Raw genomic sequence first — 17,029 nt, 5'->3', positions numbered from 1 at the left:
AGCTACATAGACGTTATGCTTTATGAGGTCCAGTTTTTATAAAGAGCCACATTTAAAGAAGTGTAGTCTAGTGGGCAAAAAGAATTAAAAAGAAAGTGCAATATAATTTAAAATTACAAATACATGTACCCCTTGACTTGCAATACCACTTCTAAGAACTTGTCTTTTAGAAATACATACATATGAAGTGGCACTTTTATAAGAAAGACTGCTAGTTGCAGTATTATTTGTAATCACAAAAAATTTGAGACAGCTTGATGTCCCTCAGAAATTAAATGATGATTTAGTCTTACAAAGGAATACTCTATGACAATTAGGAAAAAGAATGAGAAAGTTTTTTACCTACTGATTTGGAAAGATCGTCAAGATATATTATTAAGCGAAAAAACCAAGGAACAGAATAGTATATACTACCATTTTATTTAAGAAAAAAGAAAAGGAAAGGAAACATACAAGGCAAGAGGAGACTAAGGTCAGGTGCTTTATGCCTAAAGGAAAATAACATGGTACTAGACTAGAAAATAACACAAAAGACTTTATTTAGTTGGTGGGGGCAGGAGGGTGGAGTCCAGGAAAGGCCTTTCTGAGAAAGTGATATTTAAGCTGACACTTACAGGAGGGTGGCTGTTAGTGTGGCTAGGATCCGGGGGAAGAAAATCTTTGGTCTGTGCAGAAGCTCTTGAGGAGGAAGAGAGTTCAGTGAGGCCAGAAAGGAGGCTAAAGAGACCACATGGCTGGATCCAGGGGAAGAGGAGGGCATGGAGTGAGCCTGAAAAGGTGACAGGGACCACCCAGCACCATATGGGCCTGGTGGGCCAGGTGAAGGAACCTGGTGTTTCTTAGAGCATCAGGAATCCACTGGAGAAAAGTGATGTGATCCAACTCATGTTTTAGAAAGATCACTTTGGCTGCAACTTGACAACAGGATTTGGAGTGGGATTGGGGAAAGGGAATGGGAAATAGTAGAAGCTGAGAGAATAGCAGCTTATTGCAGTAGTTCCAGTGAGAGGGGATGGAGAGTTGAACCAAGACATTGTGGCGGAAATGGGAGGAAGTGGTCAGATTTCATGTCTATTTAGGAGGTAAAATCAACAAGACTTGACAGCAAGTTGGATGTGGGTAGTGAGCGAGGCGGAAGTGTCCAAATACATTCCTGCCATTCTGTGGTACTACACTCATCTAGCTGAGCAGTATACTTTCTGGCTTAAGATGTGATATATCTCTGCCCATCCTTAGCACCAGCACAACCGCAACCCCAGGGTGGAGGAAAGGATTTCTTTTTAAACAGAAACAATACAAATGCTGCATTAATATCATATTATGGAGTAAGTAGATTCTGTGGGTCAGTGAGAATTTAATCTTTGCTTATAATATTTTCTGTGGGTAAATGGATTCATAACTTAGAAGTGAGCCTCTTGAACACAATCTATTTATAAGTTGGAATTAGCTTTATAAGGAAAAATATACAAGTTTTATATCTAATTTGTGTTTTGCAGGCCTGTCAGAGAGTTTTCCATGCCAAGAGGAGCAAACACTTTTTGTTACAGTATAAAAGCAAATGTGATTGTCACGGGAGGTAAGAGGACATTTCATGTTACACAGAGATTTTCTACTTTGCAAACAGTGCTCTCCTTAATTAACATAGTTATAGAGTTTCATACAGTTATAGCATTTTACTGCTAGAAAAAAACTTTTAGAGAATTTTAAACTTTGTATAAAGTCAAATCTGTCATTCTTTTTCTTTGTGGCTTTTTGATTTGGTGACACACTTAGAAAGGCCTTCCCCAGCCTGTGAATGTGTGAAACAAATTCTCCCATATTTACTATAATTTTTTGTTTGTTTTACATTTTACCTTTAAATCTCTAATCTCTCTAGAACTTGTTTCAATGTGTGAGAGCATGAATTCCTAGCCTGGGGCCCACGTGTGGGCTTTAAGGGAGTCCTACAGCCCCTGCCGCTGAACACTTGTGTATCTATGTGCATTTTTCTGGAAAGAAAGTCCAAAATTTTATCAAATCCTCAAAGGAGTCCCTGACAAAAAGGTCAAGAGCCAATGGTTTAGCATTAACAGAGAAGAGGACCAAGGATAGAGTGTTGAAAAATACTAACATTTAAGGGCTAAGATTATCTGCTGAGAGTAGGAGGAAAGATGACAAATATAAGAAACTTGAGGGGAAAGGTGACGGACTGAAATATTCTTCCGGCCTCAGACTCCTTATCTATCATACTGAGGTTCTAAGACTGTGACGGCTTTCAGCCTGGGCTCTGGAGTCAGACTGTCTAGGAACAAATCCTGGCTCTCTTACTGGCAAGCTGTATGGCCTTGGATAGATTATTTAACTCCTGTATGCTTAATCTCACCTGCAAAATGGAGCTGATAATAATACCTACTCATAACGGTATTACAAGAATAAAGTACTTACACAGGGTCTTGCACGTAATAAGTCTTCAATCCAAATTTGCTAATACTGATGCTAACAATAACAAAAAAACACACCTACTTCATATGGTAGTGTTTAAGATTAATTGAGGTAAGGTATGCCTGGCACATAGTAGGTTATCAATAATTATTAATTGAATTCATTTACAACACTTAGGTACAATCACTTTGATCAACTTATACAGGTTTTGTTGGAATAAATTGAAATCTGCAGTTCATTAGGAGGCTGTTACAGAAGTTATGAGTGAGATGGTGAGGGTCCGAGTTATTGTAGGCGCTATAGGAAAAGAAAAGGAAGAGTCAGTCTCTAAGACATGGAAAAATAAATTATTCATAAGACCTGGAGGCAGAATGATATTGGGGATTAATAAAAGGGAGCAGCCAGCTCCAAGTTTGTAAGGAGGGAAACATAGAAGAATAGCAGTTACATTGATAATTACATAGAAATTGAAAAGAGGGTGCTTATATGGAGAAAGAATGCAAACAAAATTTCAATTTTGAACTTAAATACTTAAATATCGAGTGTCAATTAGAAATCTGAGAGGCTATTCCTACTGGTGATGGGAAAAGATCTGGCTGGAGAGAGGAGCTGTTAAGGACTCCGTAGGCTGCCTGCGTGTTGGAGAAGATGAGCTCCCAGAGGCTCCTCAAGGAGATCAGGGTCACCTTAAAGGAAACAAGGGGCATGTATACTTGAAAGATGTAAATGAGCAAAACAGAAACCAAGACAAATACACATCAAGAAAATGGCCTAAACTGGAGATCTGAACTTTAAAAGAGCAAAAAATATTTTAAAAAAGAAGAAGAAACCCTGCCATCAAAAACATCAACAAATATACCATTTGGTAAATGCTTAGAGCTCACATATTCACTAAAGGAGGCGAGATGTTAGATGAATAAGTGCTATTGGCCTCCTTCCATGTAAGATTTCTTCAAATTTCTTCTCCCAAAACACACACAGCAGGCAATATTTGGTTTCCTACCAAGAGTATCCTGCCTCAGCCTTGAGGTACACATAATGATAGCTGCACTTTCACTTCATGACAGGGTAGTCTCCTTTGAGGACATAAAGTTAATTTTCTTTCAAGTACACTGTGCATTTAAAGTTTATACTTAAATCCGTCCTCAGCTTTGGGCCTGCCACAACACTTACTTAAAATTAGATTGTGGTTCAAATCTTATTTTTAAAAATTTTATAGTAGTCTACTATAAACTAATATTAGCAAAACTAATAAAAACAGTGAACTAGAAGATAGAAGAACTGGGTTTAGTCATAGTCTGGCCACTAACCAACTGTATGATTTTCAACAATCACTTAATCTCTGCATGGTGTTCATTTTCCTTATCTGGTAAAATGAAGAAGTTAGACTACATAAATTTTAAGATTCTTTTGAACGTAATACTATGACACTATTGTTTTAAAAACTTCCTGTTCATAGGGAGATAAACTAAATTGTCCTTTTGACAAATTGGAGCCCAGTTTTCCAATTAGATGTTATTCAATATATAGCCACAGCTTCGTGTATTCAGAAATACAAAGCATTAACGGGTCACAAACCTACATTTCAGTTAAGGACATCAAGAAAAGAAAGAAAGGTGTCTGGATAAGAACCTGAAAAGCAATATGTGGGAGTCACGGCTTAGACTGGGGGCAAGTTTCCTGACACTCAATACTGATGATTCTAAGCACACACAGGAATCCAACTCTTTAAGCTGTACTAATTAAGGCTGTCATGTAGAGAGCTCCACAATGAGATCTATAACACATAAGGGAGCAGAAGAAATACTAAAATTAGATGTTTTCCATAAAAGAAGTAGAATGCTTGTATCATAATTTCCTGATCCCCCATTGCCCTTTCTTGACTATCTTGGCTCATTACTTGCAATGGTCCTGGCCGGAAGTCAGAAGGAGGGAGTAGTTGCTCCAAGAGGTGAGGGAAGGAGAGTATATTGGTGGTGAGAGAATAAGCAGCAAAATTGCCTGAGAATCAGACTGCAGTGTATGCTGCATTCACCGCAGCTTGTCTTCAGCTAGATAAAAGCAATGGCCTCTGACTTGCTTCAACCTGAGCCCTGCACACAAAGCTTTTGAAAAAGTAGTACTTAAATACATGGCTACAGTGAGATTTGATTTCTAAAATCTGATTGTTCTGAAAGATATGCTGTCACATTTATCTTAACCAATTCCTTTGGACAAACCCTTGTTCCCACACAAAAGAATGCAAAACATAAGAATAGACCTGGGCTTCCCAGGTGGCTCAGTGGTTAAGAATCCACCTGCCAATGCAGGGGACATGGGTTCAAGCCCTGGTCCAGGAAGATCCCATAGGCTGTGGAGCAACTAAGCCCATGCACCACAACTACTGAGCCTGTGCTCTAGAGCCTGCGAGGCACAACTACTGAAGCTCGCGTGCCCAGAGACTGTGCTCTGCAACAAGAGAAGCCACCACAATGAGAAGCCTGTGCACCGCACCAAAGAGTAGCCCCCACTCACCACAACCAGAGAAAAGCCCATGAGCAGCAACGAAGACCCAACATAGCCAAAAATAAAATAAATTTTAAAAAATTAATTAATTAATATTTTAAAAAAAAAGAAAAAAGGAACAGCCCAACTTTTGTATACTTTGTAGTCTTAAGTATTTTAGTCAATTCTGGAAAAAAAATGTGTTTGGTAATGTTTTGGGACTCAAACCACTTCAGTGCTTATGGATTAAAGCATTTGACTCTCACTAACCTCAGTGTTAATTATTATAAGATCCCCATTTCAGCTTTGAAAACTTGCTAATTATAGTGTTTCTAGCACTCTTACAAAGGCAAGAAAACATTTAGCAGTGTGACTGACAAGCAGCTAATTCTTTTCACTATGTGTAATTTATTGAATTGCCACAGTTATGGAGCCTCTGTTAGTAGAAAATGCAAATCCTCAATAACTGAAAACACATTTTTCTCAGGAGAATACTCTTGTTGATTGCTCCATGTGCAGTATGTAGCAGCTGATGATTCAAAATATCCTCTAAAAGCAGATTTGCTAAACATAGTTGAATGTGTTAAATGTGTAGGGACATTTGATGAGCTTGAAAAAACAGAAGTTCTTGCAGAAGGAAAAAAAAAAGCCAAACCAGGACAAGGTATTTCCTGAGCATCATTTTGGTGAACATGAAGAATTTTTTACCCAATAGTTGTCTCTACTGGCCATTTTAAGAATTAACCTCCTAATTTGGAAGGTCTAGTATATAAAAACAATTATCTGCCATCCCAAATATCTTGGGGACTCTGCATGCATTTGTTCATGTTTCATTCAACAAACATTTATTACACAACTGCTCTGGACTAGACATGATAAACCACATAAAGATCAGGTTGAATTTCTAATATTCAAGGATTCAAAATCTAAAGTACAAATAAGGCATGTTTATAGATAGCTATAAATTGGAGCATGAGACAGCTGATTAATAATAATAATAATAATAATAATAATAATAATAATAATAATAATAATAATAATAATAATGCAGTTGAAATACTGTATGCATTTAGAGGTTAGTATTGTGTCTCTCTGTACATTCTGGGTCCAAGAAGTAGCCACAGAGACTATATAAGGATTTCATTACTATCAATGAAAAGCAAGCAGAGCTGGAGGACCTCTGGTAGTAGATAATAGAGAACCTCTGGAAGATTGAGTTTCCTTCACAATGCGTATTGAACAAAGCCCTTAGTTTAAAAGGCCTGGACATTTCTCAGGTGGCACTCGTCTATTGAATCCTTCTGCATGTAATATACAAGTCATAGATTTTCTTCAGGGGATAGCCTGGTCTCATCCTTCAGGAGTGACAGTGCCCATTTCAGCAGTTACCCTGGCCAACATTATCTAGGATGATTTATGGGCCTGAGGCTTAGGGTTCTGAACATACCTGAGAAATGTGATACTTCTTAGCCATAGACAGTGAAAAGCAAATCAGGCAAGATACTGCATTATTGGAATTACTCAGTTTTAATAATGTAACTGATAACCAATTTTACTGGGTCTAAAACAGGACTTTGTTTTATACCTGCTAATTGTATCTCCTGTGAATTGTTTGACTGTATCTTTTACCCATGATCTATTATAATTCTGATATTAAAAATTAAAACTTAATAAAAATTTTATTATCATATATGTTTATACACACACATCTAGTTATATCATAAAAACTGCCAGCCATTCACCAAACCTATATTATCTCTTACTGGATATACAGCTAGACTACATTTCCCAGACTAGAAAGTGCATTCAATATAGCATCCTGTAATTTCTTGATAAAAATACATTTTAAAACAGTGATTTCTGTATTTGGGCAACATTTATAATATATTTTTATTTGTGTACATTTTATGTGTGATAGCGATTCTATTTTTGTTGAGAAAAAGTATTTTCTGAAAATAATTCAAAGTATTTAAATATAAATGGAAAAATGTTATTCTTAACTCTGAAAATAAAATGTTTATTCGTGGGACTTCCCTGGCCATCCAGTGGTTAAGACTCCTCACTACGATTTCAGGGGGAACAGGTTCGATCCCTGGTTGGGGAACTAAGATCCTGCATGCCGCATGGTGCGGCCAAAAAAAAAAGAAAAAAGAAAAAAGAAGTCTATTTGTAAGAGAGAAAAAGAAGTTAATGGTGACAACCTATAGGGTGTGGAACTAGGGATTATAAGGGAAAAGAGGACATTTTTACAATAATTATACCCTTCCATATTGTTTAAATCTTTTACTATTACCTATATGATTTTAACAATTAATAAAATCTTATCTATGCCATGATAGTAGCTGTATATAAATTTTGTATGCTCATGAGTATGTGCTAGAAAGGAAGATGGAAAAACGAAAACAGCTGATTTGTTATAATGGTAAAGATTATGTGCAATTTTTCACTTCCTTTGATTCCTTTTATTATTATAATGCTTGCATAATTTAAAAATGTAGAAACAAAAGAACAGCTGTCTTAAGTTCTTTGGGGAAGTAAAGTATAAATAGTACATTAATGCATGAATGAGTAGGAAAGTGTTAAATCAAGAAAAGGACTCATAGAATATTTATGAGAATTCACATTTATATATGTAAATAAAATGATTACAAAACAGCCTTGACAAGAAGAAGCAGATCCAAAACAAGGCTAGACTCTTAGCAAGTCAATCATAGACAGCATCCTGGAAGAAATAGACTGTGATTTGATATTAGAAGAAAGATAAGGATATGATTAAGGGTGAGAGAGATTCTTTAAACAATGACCATCTGCAACTCTGAGAAAATAAATAATCTTCACATGTCCTTCTTTCAGGAGATGATAAAGTGCTCCGGTTGTGGCACCCCAATATCAGCACCAAGCCAGTGGGGAAACTTGTGGGGCACATGTTCAGTATCACCGAGATTGTAACAAATGAGAAAGACCAACATGTCATCAGCCTATCTTCTGCAAAGGTAACAAAAAGAAAACAACAAAAATGAAACAGAACAATTCTTTCCCTTAAAATTAACTATTGGAAAACCTAGAATACATATAATTTTTGACTGAAATGGCTGATAGTCACTGAGAAAAATGTTGTCAATTTGGAAAAGGAAATGATAAGTCACTGTGCTCTGTTTCTATTGATTTCAGCATAAGAAAGAACATATTTAAAGACAAGAATAAAAGGAATACAACATTAGGAAGAGAGCCATTATCCTCAATAGTAAAACACAATATAGCCCTCCCATGATCATTAAAGACAGAAAAAATAAGGATTTCTAGACATAGATAACAAACTTATGGTTATGAAAGGGGAAAGGGAGTGGGGGAGGGATAAATTAGGAGTTTGGGATTAGCAGATACAAACTACTATATATAAAATAGATAAACAACAAGGTCCTACTGTATAGCACAGGGAACTATATTCAATATCCTGTAATAAACCATTATGAAAAAGAATATGAAAAACAATATATAATGTATAACTGAATCACTTTTTTGTACACCAGAGACTAACACAACATTGTAAATCAACTATACTTCAATTTTTAAAAAAGCAAAGAAGGAACAAAGACGGATTTCTGTTGTTATTGTTATTACTACACAGTGTTTTAAATGTTCTAAATAATGTAATAAAAAAAGAAAAATGAATTACAACTATTAGAAATGAGGAGACTGCATATTTGCAAATAATGTGATTGCTGGAAAAATTCAAAAAGTTTTAGAGCAGATAAATTTGGTAAAGTTGCTGGTTATATTGATAATAGCAATTTATAAAAATAAATTTCTGTGTAAGAGCAGAAACAGAAAAAAATGGTCAAAGGGGTAGTAGCATTCACAAGAGCAAAAATGTATGAAATGCCTAGAAATAATCTTAACAAGCAATATTCACTATTAATATTGTTAACTACGAGGTTCTTCTGAGGTACTTTTATTTAAGAACATGAATTTAGGGACTTTCCTAAATGGGAGTATTGTACTGTAAAAGATATTCTCCATCAAATTAAGCTATACACTTAATGTTATTCAGGATTATTTAGACATTACTTTGCCAAATTTAATGTAAAGGTGTTGACATAAAAGAATATCCTAGAAACTTTGGAAAATATGATTACAAGATGACACCTTCCCTATCAGATATTAAAAATTACAGTAAAACCTCAATAAATAAAACAGAACAGCAGTCAGTGCAGCAGTAGACACATCTATGAAACAAAAGAGAAAATTCACACATGAGTGTGAATGGGAATTTCGTATATGATAAAAGTAGCATTTTAAATCTGTGAGCAAAGGATTGTTCATTAAATGTTGGGAAAACTGATTAACTATATTAGGAAAAAATAAGTAATCAGATCATCATTTCATAATTAACAACAAAATGCATTCCATACGGATTAAAGATTTTAAATGTAAAATATAAAAACTTAGTAGTCTTAAAATTTTCCAGAAAAAAACACAGGTGAATATTCATGTAACCATCAGGTAATTCCTAGGCATAACACCTATGGCTAAAGAAAAAAAAATAAATGTGACTACATAAACATTCAAACTGTAAATTATTATAATAGCTATCATTTATCAAATGCTTACTAAGAGGCATGCACTGTGCTCATTATTTTACATCACAACTTATTTGATGCTAATAACAACCCTGTAATTATCTCAATTTTGCACATGTAAAGGAAAATGACATCTAAATAACTTGCATTAAATAAGTGTAGCCAATCCTGTATCTGTCCTGAGCCCAGACAGCCTTCCTATACCCATAAAAAAGGATAAAGAAAGATAGCAGAAGGGGGAAAAATGCAACAAAAATGACATAAACTGGAATAATATTCTTAAACAAACAAAAAATGTTAACAAATCAGTAGGAAAAAAGGAGGAGGGAAAACGGAGATGGCAAAGAATACAGACATGTTCACATAGTACTGTTGGGGGTAAAGCTGGCAAAAATTCATGGGCTAATAAAATAAATTTTTATTCTAATAAAATAATCAAAGTGCCCAGAGATCTATGTAAAAGGATATTCATTGTGCTATTGCTTATATTGGTTTAAAAAATAAAAAAAGAAAAAGAATAAAAAGGAAAAGAAAAAGGGAAGGGAAATATTAGGGAGTGAGAAATTCAGTGTCTAAAAATAAGGTTTTTATCAGTAATTTATTTATTTTCCCTCAGTTTTATTGAAAAGTAATTGACGTATAACACTGTATGAGATTAAGGTGTAAGTCATAATGATCTGACTTACATAAATCATGAAATGATTACCACAATAGGTTCAGTGAATGCTCATTATCTAATATTGATACAAAAAACAAGAAAATAAGAAAATACTTTTTAAAAAACTTTGTAATGAGAACTCTTAGGATCTAATCTCTTAATAACTTTCATATATACATCAGTGTTAGCTATAGTGATCATGCTGTACATTACATCCCTAGTATTTATTTACCTTATAACTAGAAGTTTGCACCATTTGACCACCTTCCTCTAATTCCTCCTCTTCCCAAATCAGCAATTTATGATATATCCTTTTACATAATAAAATTGTCATATAGACTTTCAACATCATATAGATGAATATTGATATGAAAATATATAAACAACATATTATGTAAAACATAATGACACAGTATGTAAGATATTAACTCATTTTAATATATATATTTGTCTATCATACATTATCAAGGGTGATAGTGATTACATTGTAGCAAGATTGTGGATAGATCTAATTTTTTTTTTCCTTTTTCTTTCTTTTATTTGTATCTCTTTTTTTGCAAAAACTATGCATTACTTTTATAATAAGGAAATTTTTAATTTTTAAAATGGTACTGGAAAGATAGTAAAAGTGTTGAGACACGAAAAATAAAACATATTATGAATTGAGACCTGGAGTCTCCTCTAGAGAGTTTAAAGAAAAGTAAGACATCTTTCTATCAAAAATTCAGGCCGATTTTACTGATTAGGCTCTGTAATTAACAGGGAAAGTCAGTCAGGTGACAAGGTGAGGCAAGGACTGGTCAAGCAGGAGATGTACAGAGAGAAAGAGAACAGGCATCTTCCCTGATGAGGAAACTGAACCCAGCTCATCTGCAGTGAAAACATGGAGTCCTAACCACTGGATGGCCAGAATTCCTTTAAATCCCTTAAATCCTTTTTAATTAAAAATTCCATTAAATTCCCTTAAATCCTTTTTAATTAAAAATTTCCCCAGATTGGTTCAAGATGTCAGAGTAGAAGGACATGCTCTTACTCCCTCTTGTGAGAGCACCGGAATCACAACTAACTGCTGGACAATCATCGACAGGAAGACACTGGAACTCACCAAAAAAGATACCTCACATCTAAAGACAAAGGAGAAGCCACAATGAGATAGTAGGAGGGGCACAATCACAATAAAATCAAATCCCATAACTGCTGGGTGGGTGACTCACAAACTGGAAAACACTTATACCACAGAAGTCCACTCACTGGAGTGAAGGTTCTGAGCCACATGTCAGGCTTCCCAACCTGGGGGTCTGGCAATAGGAGGAGGAATTCATAGAGAATCAGACTTTGAAGGCTAGCAGGAATTGATTGCAGGACTTTGACAGCACTGGGGGAAACAGAGACTCCATTCCTAGAGGGCACACACAAAGTAGTGTGCACATCAGGACCCAAGGGTAGGAGCAGTGACCCCATAGGAGACTGAACCAGACCTACCAGCTAGTGTTGGAGGGTCTCCTGCAGAGGTGGGGGATGGCTGTGCCTCACCGTGGAGACAAGGACACTGACAGCAGAAGTTCTAGGAAGTACTCCTTGGTGTGAACCCTCCCAGAATCTGCCATTAGCCCCACCAAAGAGCCTGGGTAGGCTCCAGTGTAGGGTCGCCTCAGGCCAAACAACCAACAGGGAGGGCACCCAGCCCCACCCATCAGCAGACAAGCGGATTAAAGTTTTACTGAGCTCTGCCCACCAGAGCAACAGCCAGCTCTACCCACCACCAGTCCCTTCCATCAGGAAACTTGCACAAACCTCTTAGATAGCCTCATCCACCAGAGGGCAGACAGCAGAAGCAAGAAGAAGTAGAATCTGGCAGCCTGTGGAACAAAAACCACATTCACAGAAAGATAGACAAGATGAAAAGGCAGAGGGCCATGTACCAGATGAAGCAATAATATAAAACCCCAGAAAAACAGCTAAATAAAGTGGAGAAAGGCAAACATCCAGAAAAAAATATTCAGAATAATTATAGTGAAGATGATCCAGGACCTTGGGAAAAGAATGAAGGCAAAGATTGAGAACATGCAAGAAATGTTTAACAAAGACCTAGAAGAATTAAAGAACAAACAAACAGAGATGAACAATACAATAACTGAAATGAAAAATACACTAGAAGGAATCAATAGCAGAAAAACTGAGGCAGAAGAACAGATAAGTGACCTGGAAGACAGAATGGTGGAATTCACTGCTGCAGAATAGAATAAAGAAAAAAGAATGAAAAGAAGTGAAGACAGCCTAAGAGACCTCTGGGACAACATTAAACACAACAACATTTGCATTATAGGGGTCCCAGAAGGAGAAGAGAGAGAGAAAGAACCTGAGAAAATATTTGAAGAGATTATAGTTGAAAACTTCCCTAACAGGGGAAAGGAAATAGCTACCCAAGCCCAGGAAACGCAGAGAGTCCCATACAGAACAAACCCAAGGAGAAACACGTTGAGACACATAGTAATCAAATTGGCAAAAATTAAAGACAAAGAAAAATTATTGAAAGCAGCTAGGGAAAACAACAAATAACATACAAGGGAACTCCCATAAGGTTAATAGCTGATTTCTCAGCAGAAACTGTACAAGCCAGAAGGGAGTGGCATGACATATTTAAAGTGATGAAAAGGAAGAACCTACAACCAAGATTACTCTACCTGGCAAGGATCTCATTCAGATTCGATGGAGAAATTAAAAACTTTACAGATAAGCAAAAGCTAAGAGAATTCAGCACCACCAAACCAGCTCTACAACAAATGCTAAAGGAAATTCTCTAAGTGGGAAACACAAGAGAAAAAGAAGACTTACAAAAACAAACCCAAAACAATTAAGAAAATGGTCATAGGAACATACATATTGATAATTACCTTAAACGTGAATGTATTAAATGCTCCAACCCAAAAACACAGGCTCACTGAATGGATACAAAAACAAGACACATAAATATGCTGGCTACAGGAGACCCACTTCAGACCTAGGGACACACACAGACTGAAAGTGAGGGGATGGAAAAAGATATTCCACGCAAATGGAAATCAAAAGAAAGCTGGAGTAGCAATACTCATATCAGACAAAATAGACTTTAAAATAAAGAATGTTACAAGAGACAAGGAAGGACACTACATAATGATCACGGGATCAATCCAAGAAGAAGATATAACAATTATAAATACATATGCACCCAACACCTCAATACATTAGACAAATGCTAACAATTATAAAAGAGGAAATCGGGCTTCCCTGGTGGCGCAGTGGTTGAGAGTCTGCCTGCCAATGCAGAGGACACGTGTTCGAGCCCTGGTCTGGGAAGATCCCACATGCTGCGGAGCAACTAGGCCCATGAGCCACAATTACTGAGCCTGCGCGTCTGGAGCCTGTGCTCTGCAACAAGAGAGGCCATGATAGTGAGAGGCCCATGCACTGAGATGAAGAGCGGCCCCCACTTGCCGCAACTAGAGAAAGCTCTCGCACAGAAACGAAGACCCAACACAGCCATAAATAAAAAAATAAAATTAAAAAAAAAAAAAGCAGTGTCTTTGCAATAATTAAAAAAAAAACTATTCACTGATAATTATGTCATTAACATGTTCCTGAAATCAGTGAATTATTTAAAAAAAAAAAAAAGAGGAAATCAACAGTAACACAATGATACTGGGGGACTTTAACACCTCACTTACACCAATGGACGGATCATCCAAACAGAAAATTAATAAGGAAACACAGGCTTTAAATGACACAATAGACCAGATAGATTTAAATGATATTTATAGGGCATTCCATCCAAAAACAGCAGATTACATTTTCTTCTCAAGTGTGCATGGAACATTCTCCAGGATAGATCACATCATGGGTCACGTATCAAGCCTCAGTAAATTTAAGAAAATTAAAATCATATCAAGCATCTTTTCTGACCTCAGCGCTATGAGATTAGAAATCAATTACAGGGAAAAAACCATAAAAAACACAAACACATGGAGGCTAAACAATTTGCTACTAAATAACCAAGAGATCACTGAAGAAATCAAAGAGGAAATAGAAAAATACCTAGAGACAAATGACAATGAAAACACATTGATCCAAAACCTATGGGGTGCAGCAAAAGCAGTTCTAAGAGGGAAGTTTATAGCAATAGAATCCTACCTCAAGAAACAACAAACATCTCAAACAAACAATCTAACCTTATACCTAAAGGAACTAGAGAAAGAAGAACAAACAAAACCCAAAGTTAGCAGAAGGAAAGAAATCTTAAAGATCAGAGCAGAAAAAAATGAAATAGAAACAAAGAAAACAATAGCAAAGATCAGTAAAACTAAAAGCTGGTTCCTTGAGAAGATAAACAAAATTGATAAACTATTAGCCAGACTCATCCAGAAAAAGAGGGAGAGGACTCAAATTAATAAAATTAGAAATGAAAAAGGAGAAGTTACAACAGACACTGCAGAAATACAAAGCATCCTGAGACTACTACAAGCAACATTATGCCAATAAAATGGACAACCTGGAAGAAATGGACAAATTCTTAGAAAGGTATAACCTTCCAAGACTGAACCAGGAAGAAATAGAAAATATGAACAGACCAATCACAAGGAATGAAATTGAAACTGTGATTAAAAATCTTCCAACAAACAAAAGTCCAGGACCAGATGGCTTCACAGGCAAATTCTATCAAACATTTAGAGGCAAATTCTATCAAACATTTCCATCCTTCTCAAACTCTTCCAAAAAATTGCAGGGGAAGGAACACTCCCAAACTCATTCTATGAGGCCACCATCACCCTGATACAAAAACCAGACAAAGATACTACAAAAAAAGAAAATTACAGAGCAGTAATATCACTGATGAATATATCAATCAATGTGATACACCATATTAACAAATTGAAGAATAAAAACCATATGATCATCTCAATAGATGCAGAAAAAGCTTTTGACAAAATTCAACACCGATTTACGATAAAAACTCTCTAGAAAGTGGGCATACAGGGAACTTACCTCAACATAATAAAGGCCGTATACGACAAACCCACAGCAAACATCATTCTCAATGGTGAAAAACTGAAAGCATTTCCTCTAAGATCAGGAACAAGGCAAGGATGTCCACTCTCACCACTATTATTCAACATAGTTTTGGAAATCTTAGCCATGGCAATAAGAGATGAAAAAGAAAAAAAATAATACCGACTGGAAAAGAAGAAGTAAAACTGTCACTGTTTGCAGATGACATGATACTATACATAGAGAAGCCTAAAGATGCCACCAGAAAACTACTAGAGCTAATCAATGAATTTGGTAAAGTAGCAGGATGCAAAATTAATGCCCAGAAATCTCTTGCATTCCTGTACACTAATGATGAAAAATCTGAAAGAGAAATTAAGGAAACACTCCCATTTACCATTGCAACAAAAAGAATAAAATACCTAGCAATAAACCTACCTAGGGAGAAAAAAGACCTGTATGCAGAAAACTATAAGACTTTGATGAAAGAAATTAAAGGTGATACAAACAGATGGAGAGATATACCATGTTCTTGGATTGGAAGAATCAATACTGTGAAAATGAGTATTCCTATGAAAAAACAATGAAACAGACCTCTCCAGTCTACTAGATCTTGAGGTAATAAAAAAACTGAAGGAATTAAGAAAGGCTATCAATAGAAATGCAGATCACTGTAAAAAAGAACTAGAAACTATAAAGAAGAGTCAATTAAAATTAGAAAATTCATTTGCCAAGATGAAAGCTGAAGTAAAAAGCAGTAAGTATCAAACTGAATAATGCAGAAGAATGAGTAAGTGATCTGGAAGCTAGAATAACAGAAATCGCCCAATCAGAACATCAGAGAGAAAGACAAATGAAAAAAGTGAAAGCAACATACAAGACCTATAGGATAATATCAAGCACGCCAAACTACACATAATAGGAATCCCACAAGGAGAAGAAAAAGTAAAGGGGATCAGAACTATATTTGAATAAATTATGGCTTAAAACTTCCCAAACATAAAGAAAGTAACAGATATCCAGGTACAGGAAGCAAAGAGAGTCCCAAACAAGATGAACCCAAACAGACCTACTCCAGGACATATCATAAATAAAATGAAAAACTCTAAAGAGAGGATTCTAAAGGCAGCAAGAGAAAAACAAAAGAGTCAGTTACAAGGTAATCCCCATAAGACTATCAGCTGATTTCCCTACAGAAACACTGTAGGCCAGAAGGGAGTGTCAGGATATATTCAAAGTCCTGAGAGGGAGAAAACTGCAACCTAGGATACTCTACCTAGCAAGATTATAACTTAGTATAGAAAGAGAGATAAAGAATCTCTCAGAAAAGCAAAAACTAAAAGAATACAGCCATACTAAACCTATCCTAAAAGAAATATTGAAAAGTCTTCTCTAAACAGAAAAGAAGCAAGAATCTATAGGAAAGGGAAAATCACAAAAGGATTGAAGATCACTTAAATAAGCCAATATATAGATTAAAAAACAATTTTAGAAAATCTGTGAAAGTGATTATAACTACAATGAACGGCAAAAGGGTAAACATGAAGATGTAAAACAGGACATCAAAATTACAGAACATGGGGTAAGGGAGTAAGAAAATCTAGATCTTTTAGAATGTGTTTGAGCATATATGACTACCAGTCTAAAGCAAGCAGATACAGTTATGAGTTAACATACTTGAAAACCAGGCTTACCACGAATCAAAAGCATACACAAACACCAAAAAGAAAGGAACTCTAGCATAATACAAAAGAAAACCATCCAACCACAAAAGGAAAAGCAAAAAGAAGAAAGGAACAAAGGAGAAATACAAAATCAACTGGAAGACAAGCTTAAAATGGCAATAAATACATATTTATTAATA

General features: G+C 35.7%; 1 protein-coding gene and 1 long non-coding RNA gene across 6 annotated transcripts in view; one reads left to right on the top strand and one right to left on the bottom strand.

Annotated features, from left to right (window-relative positions):
- The window catches only part of LOC309665139, a 324,111-nt gene that overhangs the window by 180,650 nt on the left and 126,432 nt on the right, over positions 1-17,029 (bottom strand). The window contains exon 7 of one of the 5 annotated variants that reach the window (XR_014266230.1): positions 3,093-3,107. The exons of 3 other annotated variants lie outside the window; for them this stretch is intronic. This is a non-coding gene — a long non-coding RNA (uncharacterized lncRNA). Of the gene's footprint in view, positions 1-3,092; positions 3,108-7,811; positions 7,891-17,029 lie in introns of those variants that run through there. One more of the 5 variants, XR_014266231.1, reaches the window with a different exon arrangement.
- Positions 1-17,029, top strand: part of WDR64 (WD repeat domain 64) — a 156,724-nt gene that overhangs the window by 53,957 nt on the left and 85,738 nt on the right. The window contains exons 9-10 of the mRNA XM_082471325.1: positions 1,497-1,576; positions 7,759-7,898. Of these exons, the coding sequence (XP_082327451.1) occupies positions 1,497-1,576; positions 7,759-7,898 (220 nt within the window). The remainder of the gene's footprint in view (positions 1-1,496; positions 1,577-7,758; positions 7,899-17,029) is intronic.

This window comes from Balaenoptera physalus (genome assembly GCF_965194825.1).
Source record: "Balaenoptera physalus genome assembly, chromosome: 1".
Classification (NCBI taxonomy): Eukaryota; Metazoa; Chordata; class Mammalia; order Artiodactyla; family Balaenopteridae; genus Balaenoptera; species Balaenoptera physalus.
This window is presented reverse-complemented; position numbering and strand designations above follow the sequence as displayed.